This window comes from Triticum dicoccoides, chromosome 2A (assembly GCF_002162155.2).
Source record: "Triticum dicoccoides isolate Atlit2015 ecotype Zavitan chromosome 2A, WEW_v2.0, whole genome shotgun sequence".
NCBI classification, from domain to species: domain Eukaryota; kingdom Viridiplantae; phylum Streptophyta; class Magnoliopsida; order Poales; family Poaceae; genus Triticum; species Triticum dicoccoides.
In genome coordinates, this window is record NC_041382.1 from 382,503,861 (window position 1) to 382,518,271 (window position 14,411).

General features: G+C 45.6%; 1 protein-coding gene across 1 annotated transcript in view; it reads left to right on the forward strand.

Moving 5' to 3' along the window:
• Positions 1-2,777, forward strand: part of LOC119354626 (DEAD-box ATP-dependent RNA helicase 53-like) — a 4,288-nt gene extending 1,511 nt beyond the window's left edge. Inside the window, exons 2-7 of the mRNA XM_037621350.1 lie at positions 445-572; positions 664-1,072; positions 1,288-1,386; positions 1,475-1,699; positions 1,831-1,992; positions 2,066-2,777. Of these exons, the coding sequence (XP_037477247.1) occupies positions 445-572; positions 664-1,072; positions 1,288-1,386; positions 1,475-1,699; positions 1,831-1,992; positions 2,066-2,560 (1,518 nt within the window). The 3' untranslated portion in view covers positions 2,561-2,777. The remainder of the gene's footprint in view (positions 1-444; positions 573-663; positions 1,073-1,287; positions 1,387-1,474; positions 1,700-1,830; positions 1,993-2,065) is intronic.
• The last annotated feature ends 11,634 nt before the right edge of the window (positions 2,778-14,411 follow it).

Sequence of the window (14,411 nt, forward strand, 5' to 3'; positions counted from 1 at the left end):
TTCAAAGAAGGAAAATAAAACTCCATACCGAATTTGATATGACTAATATGACCATGTAGAGCAAGCTTGCTAGTTTGCCTTGCTGTCCTTATTTCTGGATCCGTCGGCAATGTGGCCTTGTATTGCATCTGCTGGTTGACCAGTTACTGTGGCAAACGGTACAGGATCAACCTTGTTATTTCTCAGAAGAACAAATGTGCCATCTTTACAAGGAAAATTAATGTTATTTCCTGTGAACAAATGAACAATAAATTTGAAAGATCTCTCATGACATATTGACATCACTAGGTAATGTGCAAGATTAGGATTTCGATGAGCTTCATGTGTATACCTATTTATCTGTGTCATGTCAATTGGCAAGATGCTATTATTTACATTGTTTTGCTATGCTAGCCTAGTTCTTCTGTTGCTACAGTGATGGTTTTACCCTGTGCTTCTGTGCAGAGAGCTGTTCTTGAACCAGCAATGCAAGGTAAAGACATGATTGGCCGTGCTCGAACTGGAACTGGAAAAACCTTGGCTTTTGGCATTCCTATCATGGACAGGATTCTTCGTCACAATGAAAAGAATGGGTAAGGTTCTCTTTCTACTTTAGAACTGTTCTTATCTAGCTACTGCACATATATGATTTATGGTAACAATTGTATAGTCTTCTGCATGCAGAAGTGGTAGAAATCCTTTAGCCATCATCTTGGCACCTACTCGAGAACTCGCTCGACAAGTTGAGAAGGAATTTAAGGAATCTGCTCCATTAGACACTCTTTGTGTGTATGGAGGTGTTCCCATCAGTCAGCAAATGAGAACTCTTAATTATGGTGTTGACGTTGTGGTTGGAACTCCAGGGCGTGTTATTGATCTTTTGAGAAGAGGTGTTCTAAACTTATCAGAAATCCAATTTGTGGTTCTGGATGAAGCTGATCAGATGCTGGCTGTGGGTTTTGATGAAGCTGTTGAGGTGATCATGGAGAAGCTGCCACAAAACCGACAAAGTATGCTGTTCTCTGCAACAATGCCTAGTTGGATCAGAAAACTTACAAACCAGTACTTAAAAGATCCAGTCATAATTGACCTTGTGAGTGACTTTTTTGTCTTATTTGCTATAAGACCTTTAATCTTTGTGCTGGGAATTATCCTACATTTTGCATGAATCCCTTGCTAGTTTATATATTATGCACATCAGTACATGTGTATATTAGTATATTTTGTTCTTCACTTGCTTTTCTTCGTCAGTTTAGCATCTGGGTTAGAATTTTAGGGGAATTATTTGGCAATTATGTTTTTTCTCAGGTTGGTGACTCAGAACAGAAATTACCTGAAGGAATCTCTCTTTATTCAATTGTATCTGAGAACTATGGGAAATCCTCGATTCTTGGTCCATTGATTAAAGTGAGCATTCTCCTGACTGTATGTGTGTTTTATGGTTGGCATTGTCAGCAACTCTACGTAATACTGCTTCCTTTTCACTTTTCTGTAGGAGCATGCTGATGGTGGGAAGTGCATTATATTTACTCAAACTAAACGAGAAGCAGATAGATTGGCATATGCCATGGGCAGGAGTTATGCATGTCAGGCGCTGCATGGAGATATCTCACAAAATCAGAGAGAAAGGACACTCTCAGGATTTCGAGATGGCCGCTTTAACATCCTTGTAGCAACTGATGTTGCAGCCCGTGGATTAGACATACCCAATGTTGATCTAGTAAGTGGCTTGAGATATTCCCTATGGATATGAACAGCACAAGAACCTCTTCGGCACCCAAAAATATGATTGCTCTGGGCGTTTGATGTGCATGTTAGCATAACTTGGAATATCATGTTGCTATCTTTCAGGTGGTACACTACGAAATCCCAAACTCGTCAGAGTTATTTGTTCACAGATCTGGACGAACTGCACGGGCAGGGAAGAAAGGCATTGCCATTCTAATGTACACATATGAACAAAGTAGAACTGTAAAGGTCATCGAGCAGGATATAGGATGCAGGTTCACAGAGGTAAACCATGGTTTCATGTTAGTACTGATGTGAAATATTAACTCATTGGCTGATTTCTTTTTGTGGTGTGTAGCTTCCCAAGGTTGCAGCTACAGATGAAGCTGCAGACCTGTTTAATGTTATGAGAGACACTCGCTCTAGATCAGTTGGAACCAGAAGAAGTGGTGGTTCCTCTTTCAGCCACGGCGGTGGCTTTGGCGAACGCCACTCCCGTGGCTTTGGTGATTTTGACAGCTTTGGCGGTACCCCTAATCGTACTGGGTGGTCCAGGGATGCGGGTTCAAGATACCGTGGCGGGTTCGGGGATTCTCGACGACCTTCTCAACCTTCCAATGGCTTTGGCAGGTCCAGCGGGTTCGGAGATTCTTGGCGAGGTCCTCAACCTTCTGATGGTTTTGGCAGGTCTAGCTTCAATCGCCCGGGTGGATTTGGCGAATTTGAAGAAGGCAACAGCAGAAGTGGTCGGTTCCCCAGGAGATCCGATGATTCAGACCCTTCACGGTATGGCAGAAGCTCCAATGGTTTTGGCACCTCTGATTTCGGCAGACCAGGCAGCATTAAGGATTAACCAATGGATCAGAGGATTTAACTGTGTACAGCTCCGATGAGCCTTTCGACCACTCGTGTTTTTCTTGCATGAATGAGTTCACCAATCTCTCTGTGTAATTTGTTTTGTATCTTGGGTTGTTTGAGAAGATGTATGCTTTGTGAATATTTGTGATGTTTTTAGGACAGAATAATTGCGATGCATGCGCCTGGTGCTCGTTGTATTTCGTGGGGAAAAACTCATCTTGTGCCCCTCATGAAAGTTTGGGCTGGGCGCCATTTCCCTGAAATGTTTGGTCAGGCTCAGGCAGGTCTCTAAAAGTTAGTTTATACTCCCTCTGTATCAAAATATAAGACATTTTTTGACATTATGGTAGTGTCAAAAAGCATCTTATATTTCGATATAGAGAGAGTATTTGAGTTTGCTGCACATTCTTTGTAGGAAACACTGTCATCTTATCTGATCTTTGCTGTTTGTACAGCTTGATTTGAGGGGCATTATATTTACTCCCTTGGTTCACAAATATAAGATGTTCTAACACTTATCTTGATTGGATGCATATAGATATGTTTTATCGTGTTTGTTCACTTATTTCAATCCGTATATAGTCCATATTACCATATCCAAAGCTCTGAGGGAGTATCTTTTTTCTACATTGGAACTGTTTGGACAGAGGAGAAATTTCCATTGGGATATGATTTCATTTCAAAAAGAGTTTGATCCAGTTTATAAAGAAAACATGATCGAAAATCTTAAGTGCCGAGGTACAATACATCTTGCCGAAAACAGGAAGATAGAAAACACAGAACACCACGTGCACTGTTACAACACAACACAAAGATCAACATCCTAATCATCCAGAGTTGAATTTAGGTGGGTGGATGATGCAACGCAAGTTTTCTTCTAGGAGAAATACTAAATTTATATCAATAATATCAACAAAATTACAGCAAATGTAGCATCTTGCTGAGAAATGCAAAGAGATAGGACGTGCAGCGATTCAGTGCCCAGACTCATCTGCACCCGATCAGAAAAAAATTCACAAAAAATACTAGAAAAATCTAAAAAGATCTAATTTCTTCCATGGTAGAAAATTTATTGCGTGAGGTTCGCTCCAAATTATAGCTCATTTGGACATGTGAGTAGCTCTCAGCAAAAAAGACAAATCGGATCAAAACAGTACATGAACAGTAAACTATTTTACAAACCCTAAATTTGTCTTTTTTGCCGAGAGTTGCTCATTTGTCCAAATGATTTGAAAATTGAAGCGGGCCTCACGCATCAAATTTTCTACCATGGGGAAAATGGAATTTTTTTTAAAAAGTTATAGTATTTGTTTTGATTTTTTATTCAACACGGGTGCAGATGAGCCCGGTCTCAGAAAAGGATTTTCGAAAGTACATAAAGTACTCCCAACAAAGTAAATTTGCAGAAAAATCCTTATTCACCCCTGCAATCGCCAACACATTGACTGAAAAACTTCAACCACCGCTGTCGATGAAGTGTTTGACAAAGAAAAGAAACAGTCTCCACTAAGGCAAAATCCAAGAGAAGGCCATATCAGCAAAGCTGCATTGTGAGCCTCTGAACAGGTGCCACCCGCGAACGGTGCTACACTTGTTGTGGGTTGTCAGCCGAAGCAAATGTCCACACTGCTTGAATCGCGACCCTGAAGGTCTCGAACGGTGACGCCACCGAGAGGCTCCAAAACCATCTCGCGGATGATGTCGGCCCGCAATGCCAACCACCTGCAACACAAGCACTTCTAGCTCTGCCATGACACCCGACGTGATGAGGACAAAAGTCGAAGAAACATGACCCCCCCGAGCAAGACCTCCGCCGTCGTCTTGAACGCCTCACCTGGCTACAAGGAAATGGCCCAAAAACTTTTATTCATGATGACAACATAGGCACCGACTAAGCATCGTCATCCGAAAAACTAATCCTATACCTAGACATTGTACAGAAGAGAGCGGACTCCCCCGCCCAGCCGCCGCCGCCAGAGCGATGAGAAGGGGGGGGGGGGCGAGGAGTCGGCAGCTTCATTGGCGTAGGAATAGGAACCACTCGCCTCAATACCACTTGCGAAGAGACAAATGTGAAAACCGTTCATATCTGGCCTACCACAAGTTATGTCATAAGGGTATACAAGGCTTCACTAGCAAAAGAGGAAAGTTGTCGAGAGGCAGTGCATAACACCAGGAGTAAGAAAAAAATCATGGGAAACTTATGTGATGTTGATCTGTGCGTATGTTCTGCTTCACAGTTGTAAGGGCATATTTATCCCTAAGGTGTTTTGGTGATTGATGACAATGCTTTTGCGGACTAATGATGTGCCTTGAGTTTCCCAGACGTTTCATCGCTAGGCACAAGACGGTTTGGTGCCCCTCGAAGACTATTGAAGACGGTGTTTTTCTACGTTTCTTTTTGGTGAATTTGAGTCGTAGGAAAGCCGTACTATTAAGAGGGGGTCCGTGTCGGAAAGGTTCGGGTGGAATCATCACGTACACATTTTCTTCCTTGTCTCCACCTTTCCCATACGCATTGGAGCATCCTCCGTTTATCCTCTTTGCTTTGTCCTGGTTGCTGATGATGGGCTTGCGGTAGTACTGCTCCCTGGAGCGGTAGTACCGCAGGCACCAGCGGTAGTACCGTACTTCGGCGCGGTAGTACCGCAGGAGCCCACGGTAGTACCGCTCCTCCGGAGCCGTAGTACCGTGGCCCCCAGGCCAAGTGCCGCTTCTTCGCGGTAGTAGGGGCGGATGTAATTTTTTACATCCGCGCCTCCGCGGTAGTACCGCACCCCGTGCGCGGTAGTACCGCGCGCGGCCTGGCTCAGCTGCCAGGCGGTAGTACTGTGTCGGATTTTTGCATCGTCTGTTTTCCAGCGGAAGTAGGCACGGATGTATTTTTATTCATCCGCGCTCTTCCCAGGCTAGGAGTTTCCTGCCTTGCGGTAGTACCGCAAGGGGGAGCGGTAGTACCGCCCTCAGCTGTTGTGCTACAGGTCTGTCCTAGCTCCTGCTGCTGTTGCGGTAGTATCGCGGTCCCTCACGGTAGTGCCGCATGGCCTTGCGGTAGTACCGCTGGTCAGGGGCGGAAGTACCGCATGGCCTTACGGTAGTACCGCTGGTCAGGGGCGGTAGTACCGCAAGTCACGGGCTGGTTAGGTGGATAACGGTTGGATTTTGTCCACAACTATATAAGGGGTGTCTTCTTCCTCTAATTGACCACCTCTTCCAATCCTAAGCTCCATTGTTGCTCCAAGCTCCATTTCCGCCCGATCTCACTCCCTAGCCAATCAAACTTGTTGATTTGCTCGGGAGTGGTTGAGAAGGCCCTGGTCTACACTTCCACCAAGAGAAATTTAATTCCCCCCACTAATCCCTTGTGAATCTTGTTATTCTTGGGTGTTTGAGCACCCTAGACGGTTGAGGTCACCGCGGAGCCATAGTCCATTGTGGTGAAGTTTCATGGTGTCGCTGGGAGCCTCCAATTAAGTTGTGGAGATTGCCCTAACCTTGTTTGTAAAGGTTTGGTCGCCTTCTCCAAGGGCACCAATAGTGGAATCACAGCATCTCGCATTGTGTGAGGGCGTGAGGAGAATACGGTGGCCCTAGTGGCATCTTGGGGAGCATTGTGTCTCCACACCGCTCCAACGGAGACGTACTTCCCTTCAAAGGGAAGGAACTTCGGTAACACATCCTCGTCTCCACCGGCTTCACTCTTGGTTATCTCGTGCCTTTACTTGTGCAAGCTTATTTGTGATATATCTCTTGCTTGTTTGTGTACTTATCATTGTTGCATCATATAGGTTGCTCACTTAGTTGCATATCTAGAAAACCTACTTTGATGCAAAGTTTAAATTGTTAAAGAAAAGCTAAAAATTGTTAGTTGCCTATTCACCCCCCCCCCTCTAGTCAACTATATCGATCCTTTCAATTGGTATTAGAGCCTCATCTCTTTATTAAGGACTTTACCGTCCGAAGAGTATGGTTGACGTCGTAGAAGGTGAGGAGGACCACTCTGGTGCAAATCCAGTATCTTCTACGGGAGATGGGGGAACCGCGATCTCTTGTGAGGAGTTCAATGTGGCGTTGGACACATTGAAAACCTCCATGACGACCGAGGTCAAAGGCATGTTTAATGAATTCTTAGAAGGGCTTAAACTTTCCACCGCACCGTTGAAAGTGGGTGATCCCGCCAACAAGGTGACGGATGCTACCTCCGACAAGGGGGAAGCTACTAGCGAGAAAACCTTCCTTCTAGTGGTAAAAGTGGCACCGGCATCTTTGCCCATGTGGAACCTCCACTTGTCTATGGTGGACCTCTCCCTTCCACTCATTTGAATCATGTCGGCCCGGCCCCTAAGATTGAGAAGAATGTAGAATTTGATTCTTGGGTCTATCGTTTTAAGCGTCATTTAAATCATGTGAACACTAACATTTGGAGAATCATTGAAGAAGGTTTCTATCCGCATGACCAAAGCAACTTCACTCCAAGAGAAGCCGCGGATAATTAATTCAATGAGAATGCTCTCTTCATCATTCAAGAAGCTATCCCACCCGATGACCTTCCTCATCTCCGACCCTACTCCTTGGCCAAAGATGCTTGGCACCAAGTGGTTTTCCTCTACCGATGAAGCGCAAGCATTCAACGCTCCAACTATGAAGTGGTGCAAGATGAAGCTGATGAGTTTGCAATGAAATAAGATGAAGAACCTCGTGAGCTCTATCGGAGGGTAACCAAACTCGCGGTCTCACTCCTAGATCATGGAAGTAAGGACATGGATGCCAATTGGATCAAGCGCAAATTCCTCAAGGCAATGATGCCCTACCACAAAGCCATGTCCTCCGTCATTCGTCAAAGGCCGGACTTCCACACCTTGTCCTCAAGTGATGTGTTGGATGATTTCGTTGCTATGAGCATCTTGGACAAATGCGGTACTTCGCTCTCAAAGAGTAAAGAAACCCAACCTTGCTCTAAAGGCCAAGGTTAGTATGGAGGAAGAGGATGAAGAGGAAGAAGAGGAGAGCAACCTCAAAGATACGAAGTATGCCTATCATGAACACATGGCCCTTGCTTCAAGGCAATTTTGGAGCAAGGAGAACTCAAGGCCCAACTTCAACAAGAACAATTCAAGTGGCGCAAAGGGAAAGCAACGAGTGAGGACTTGTTTCAATTGTGGCAATGTAAGCCACTTTGTTGCGGAGTGCCCTTATGAGAAGAGGGAAGACAATGGTGGCAAGCTCATCCGAAAGGACAAGGCCAAGTCGTTCCCCAACAAGAGCAACTTCACCAAGAAGACTCCTCCCAAGGCATTGGTGGTACAAGAAGAGTACAATGAGGACGATGAAGATGGTGAGTCGGTTGCCATGGCCTCCATTGCCATTGCGACGACTCCACGGGTGTCTCTCTTCGATTCACCCAATGAGAGCATCACCACCAAGTGCCTCATGGCTAAAGCCACCAATAAGGTAACCCCCAACATCAAAACTACCATCATTAATCATCCTTCTTCGACGGATAACATTGATGAACATGAGGGAACTAATGTGGAGGTGAATGAGTTTGAGGCCTTTATGGGTAAACTCAAGGGTAAATCCAAGAAGCACTTTGTTGCTCTCTTGGAACAACTTGGTGAAGCCAATGACATGATCGAGGCTCACGAAGATACCGTCTCTAAGATGGAGGGGCATAGTCGTGACTATGCCGATGAGATTTCGGATCTTTCCAATGCTCTTGAGGAAGAGTGTGGTCTTCATTTGGCTCTTGAGGAGTCTCACAACGATGATCATGCTAAATTAAAGAAAGATCTTGATAATGCGCTTGTTGTTTCTCGTGTGCTAAACTCTGAGAAGGCAAAGCTTGGGGTTGATCTTGCTAGACTCAAAGAGGAGTTTTACATTCTCGACAAGGCTCACAAAGTCTTGAAGGGTGTTCATGCTACCCTCAAGGAGTCTCATGATCAACTCCAAGTGAAGCTAACCAAGGAGAAAGCCACATTTCCTCGTATGGTGTTAATTGATAATGCAAATGCTACTAACCCTTGTTGTGAGAATGTGCATCTTATTGAGGAGAATGTTAAGTTGAAGGAGCAACTTGATAAAGGCCTTGTGTCATGCATACAAGGTGAGAAGAACCTAAACGACCTTTTGAGAAATCAAAAGGAAGTTGTGGCCAAGGAGGGGATTGGGTTCGCACCCAAGCCCAAGAACAAGAAGAAGGGTAACAAGACCAAGCGACCTCCTCCTCTCAAGCAAACTTTTGTGAAGGAGGGAGAGAGTGCTTCCAAGGAGAAGAAGAACAATGCGAAGGGTGGCGGTGTCAAAAAGGGCAATGCCACCCCTCCCAACAAAGCCGCCGACTTTAATCCTTCTTATGTGTTATGTCGTGCTAGTGATGGGCATGTCTATGCCAAATTTGTTGGTTCTCCTCATGAGTACATTGAATGGTCTATTGGGGTTCCTAAGACCCTTGTTACTAACATCAAAGGACCCACAAAATGGGTACCTAAAACCAAGCATTGATCTCTTGTAGGTGTTTGCTTCCGGTGGGGGATCATGGTTGCTCGATAGTGGAGCTACAAATCATATGACCGGAAGCAAGGACTTGGTGGTGGACGTGCACAAGATTCCATCTATGCCCACCAATGTCGAGTGGGGTGATGCCTCATCTTCTAAGGTATTGGGACTTGGAAAGGTTGTCATCTCTCATGATCTCACGACCGAGAAGGTCATGCTTGTTGAGTCCCTTGCATACAATTTAATTTCCATTCGTCAACTTGCAATCATGGGCTTTGCCACTTTCTTTGATATTGATACTGTGGCCCTCTTGTGGAGCAAGACTCTTAAAGTAGCCTTTGTTGGGCATGTCGAGAATGGTCTATATGTGATTAACTTTTCGGAGCGACCCACTAAGACCGCGACATGCCTAATGGCTAAAGTTGATGTGGGATGGCTTTGGCATCGCCGTTTGGCCCATGTAAATATGAGATCTTTGCAAAGTATTCTCAAGGGTGACCATGTCCGTGGACTAACGAATGTTAGTTTTGCTAAAGATCGTGCTTGCAGTGCTTGTATCAAAGGAAAGCTTCATGAGAAGGCTCACCCTCCTACGACTATCATTTACTCGAAGAGGCCTTTGGGGCTCCTTCACTTGGATCTCTTTGGGCATCCATCCTTTGATAGTCTTGGGGGTAGGAAGTATTGCTTGGTGATTGTGGATGACTATTCAAGATATACTTGGGTGTATTTCTTCAAGAGGAAGAGCGAGACCCAACAAACCATCATTGACTTTGCAAATGAAGCACAACGTCAACGCAATGCAAAGATCTTGACAAATAAGAAGTGACAACGACACTGAGTTCAAGAACTACACCTTGGATGAGTTTCTTAGTGATGAGGGGATCAAGCATCAATATTCCGCACCCTACACCCCTCAACAAAATGGTGTTGTGGAGAGGAAGAACCGGACGTTGATGGATGCAGCAAGGACCATGATGGCGGAGTTCAAGTCTCCATACAACTTTTGGGCCAAAGCCATCAACACCGCATGTCATGCATCCAATCAGCTCTACCTCCGTAAGGGCTTGAACAAGACTCCATATGAGATACTCACTGGTAACAAGCCTAACCTCAAGTACTTTCGGGTGTTCGGGTGTAAGTGTTTCATTCTCAAGAAAGGTGTTCGGTTGTTTAAATTTGAGGCTAGAGCTTATGAGGGCATATTTGTTGGTTATGCTACAAACTCTCATGCTTACCGTGTCCTCAATAAATCCACGAGACTTATTGAGGAGACGTGTAACGTGGAGTTTGATGAGAATAACGGCTCCCAAGTGGAGCAAAGTGGCACTTGTGATGTAGGTGATGAAATTCCTCCTCAAGCCATAAGAAGAATGGGTGTTGGTTTTATCCTACCCATTGAGGAACCCCTTGTGGCCGAAGGAGAAGGACAATGCTCCACTCAAGTGGAGCCATCACCAACCCAAGGCCCACATGCTTCCGAAGAACAAAGTGAAGGCCCTCATCCTCATGAACAAGACTAAGGGCAAGATCATGCTCAAGACGGTGTTGACACACCAAGTGATGCCCAAGGTCAAGTTCTCTCCTCCGAGCAAGTTCAAGATCAAGAACAAGTTCAAGACGTTGCTCAAGATGATCAAGTGACCGCTCCTCAACTCACCACCGAGGAGGAATTGGAGCGTCGTGCCGCCAAGATTGCTTCCAAGCTCTCCACCAAGGATCATCTCATGAAGAATGTACTTGGAAGCATTCAAAAGGGGGTAAGCACTCGTAGACAATTGGCAAACTATTGTGAACATCACACGTTTGTCTCTTGTGTTGAACCCCAAAAGGTATATGAAGCACTCGAAGATCCGAATTGGCTTAATGCCATGCATGAAGAACTCAACAACTTCGAGTACAACAAGGTGTGGAGATTGGTGCCAAGGCCAACGGGGAACCACAATGTCATTGGAACCAAGTGGATATTTAAGAACAAGCTAGATGCTCATGGGACCATCATTCGCAACAAGGCAATATTGGTGGCACAAGGCTACTCCCAAGTCGAGGGTATCGACTACGATGAAACCTTTGCTCCCATTGCTCGCCTTGAATCCATTCGTTTGTTGATTGCTTATGCTTCTCATCACAACTTTAAGTTGCAACAAATGGATGTGAAGAGTGCTTTTCTTAATGGTCCTATTAATGAGTTGGTCTATGTCAAGCAACCCCCCGGGTTCGAGGATCCCTACTTTCCCGATCATGTGTATCAACTCGATAAGGCACTCTATGGGCTTAAACAAGCCCCACATGTGTGGTATGACCACCTTACCGAGTTGTTACAAGATCGTGGGTTTGAAGTTGGGCTAATCGACCCCACTCTTTTTACTAAGAAGGTCAAAGGGGAGTTGTTTGTATGCCAACTATATGTTGATGACATTATCTTTGGTTCCCCTAACAAAGCTTTCAATGAGGAATTCGTCGCTCTCATGACCTGAAAGTTCAAGATGTCTTCCATGGGAGAGTTGAAGTTCTTTCTAGGGTTCGAAGTGAAGCAAAGAAGAGAAGGAACCTTCATCAACCAAGCCAAATACACTCAAGACATGCTCAAGAGATTCAAGCTAAGTGATGTCAAGCCGGCTTCCACTTCAATGCCCACCAAGTGCCAACTTGACATCGATCCCAATGGTAAAGTGGTGGATCAAAAGGTATATCGCTCCATGATTGGATCCTTGCTTTACCTTTGTGCATCTAGACCGGATATCATGTTGAGTGTGGGAATTTGTGCACGGTTTCAAGCCGCACCTAAGGAAAGTCACTTTGTGGCGGTCAAGCGGATCTTTCGAAATTTGGGTCATACCCTAAACTTTGGCTTATGGTACCCAAGAGGAGCAAACTTCAAGATTGTAGGGTATTCGGACTCTGATTGGGCGGGAGACAAAGTGGATAGGAAGTCCACTTCCGGAGGGTGCCAATTCCTTGGTTGCTCTTTGGTAAGTTGGTCTTCCAAAAAGCAAAGTTGTCTGTCTCTCTCGTCCACTAAAGCAGAGTATGTAGCTGCCGGTAGTTGTTGTGCACAACTCTTATGGATGAGGCAAACTTTAAAGGATTACGGTGTCATTTGTGACAAAGTGCCTCTTTGGTGTGAAAATGAAAGTGCCATCAAGATTTCTCTCAACTCGATGCAACACTTCAAGACGAAGCATATTGAGATTCAGTATCACTTCATCCGGGATCACATTAGGCGAGGGGAGATCGAGCTCAACTACGTCAACACTCATGATAACCTTGCAGATATTTTCACAAAGCCGTTGGATGAAGCAAGATTTCACGAGTTAAGGCATGAGCTAAATATCATTTATTCGAGCAATGTTGCTTGAACCCTTGCACAGCCCACCATACTCAACTTGTTGTCTTGTTTAGATGTAGGCATGGACATAGGGGGAGTGTTGTTCTCTCAATGAACTCTCCCTCCCCCCATTATGCATAAATTGATCAACTCTTCCACATTATCCATTTTTGATGGTACTTGTGCTTCAAAGACGAGTTTTGGTCATGGGCCCAAGGATAGTTCTTCGCGGTGCCATACCAATTGACTCAAACATAGGTGGCTCCGGCCATCGTCCTCTCTTTGGAGAGGTTGTTTCTCGAGGTTGTTTCTTGTTGTCTCTTGCCTTCCTTTCTTTGTGTTGAGCATGTTCGTGTGGTGTCTTGTTGGCTTGAAGATTCGGTACGAAGACCTCTTTTTCTTGTTTGAAATATGCAACTTCTTAAGCCCGCGGTACTACCGCGGTCAGCCATGGTACTACCGCGTATGGGGTGCACGGTACTACCACACCTAGCGCGGTAGTAATTTTTTACTGTTGCCTGGGAGAGCGGTACTACCGCTCAGGTGCGGTACTACTGCAATGAAGTGCGGTACTACCGCGCTAACGAGCGCGTGGGGGGTTATGACTCGGGCAGGGGAGTTCCAACTCCCCATACCCATTCACTTGTCTCTCTCCCCACCGTCTCTCCCTCTCTCTCGCTCAAGAACGGCGCTGGAGGTCCTCGATGGATCTCCGTCTCCGGCCACTCTCCTCGGATTCCGACCGGTGGGATCGTTCCCCACCACTTCCTCTTGCCATGGAACAAGGTTTCTCCCTAAATCCCTCTCTTTCTTGGTTGTTCTTTCGCTTCTAGGTTTTTGGGGAGATGCGTGTTGTTCTTGCGATTTTAGGCCAAATCTTTGCAAGAGTAGGGTGTAGGAGAGTCATGTTGCGTAGAAATTATACTTGATATGTTGTCCCGTGGTAGATTTGATCAACCGTAGTACCGTCGTGGTTTCGCGGTTCTTCTCAGATTCAAAAGTGGTTCGGATCTGACGCGGTGCGGTACTACCGCACCTCTTGTGCGGTACTACCGCTTGTCCGATACTACCACCCGTCCGGTGCGGTACTACCGCACGTGCTGTGGCACTAAGCTCATACTACCGCTCCAAGCCACGGTACTACCGTGACCTCACACGGTACTACCGCGACTAGGAGCGGTACTAAAATTTTAGTACCGCGCGACCTGGCAGTACTACCTTTGGTGTCCAATCTCTCTCGTGGCAATTACCACGTATGCTTTCTACTTGTTTATCTTGTTTTGCTAAGGTCTTTGCATTGATTCTTCTCACTCTTTGTGTGTGCTGTAACACCCTCGATGCGACTATAGCTCCCACGTGTCGAGGCACGACTTAGAGACATAATCGCATTGAAGGCATATGTCGCAAGTTAGGCAATCTTCACAAACATCCCATGTAATGTAATAATAAAAGGGGAGATAACATAGTTGGCTTACACTCGCCACGTCAATCAAGTACATAAATAACATTACATCATCCATACACTCAAGGCCCGACTACGGCGCCAAAATAAAAGAGAACCCAACATGCGACACGGTCCCAATCACCCCCAACTGGGCACCACTACTGATCGTCGGGAAAGGAAACATAGTATCGTTGAGAGTCTTCGTCGAACTCCCACTTGAGCTCATACGCGTCTCCTGGAGCGGAACCATCGGGCCCTGCATCTGGTCTAATAGTAATCTATGAGCCACAGGGACTCAGCAATCTCGCACCCTCGCGATCAAGACTATTTAAGCTTATAGGTAAGGCAAGGTAAAAATATGAGTGGAGCTGCAGCAAGCGACTAGCAAGTATGGTGGCTAACTTATTCGCAAAGGAGAGCGAGAAGAGGAGGCAAAGCACGAGCAAGAAACTAGAGAGCAACCTGCGCAAACATTACTCCAACACCGTGTCCACTTCCCGGACTCCGCCGAGAAGAGGCCGTCACGGCAACACACTCAGTTGATTCATTTTAATTAAGTTAAGGTTCAAGTTATCT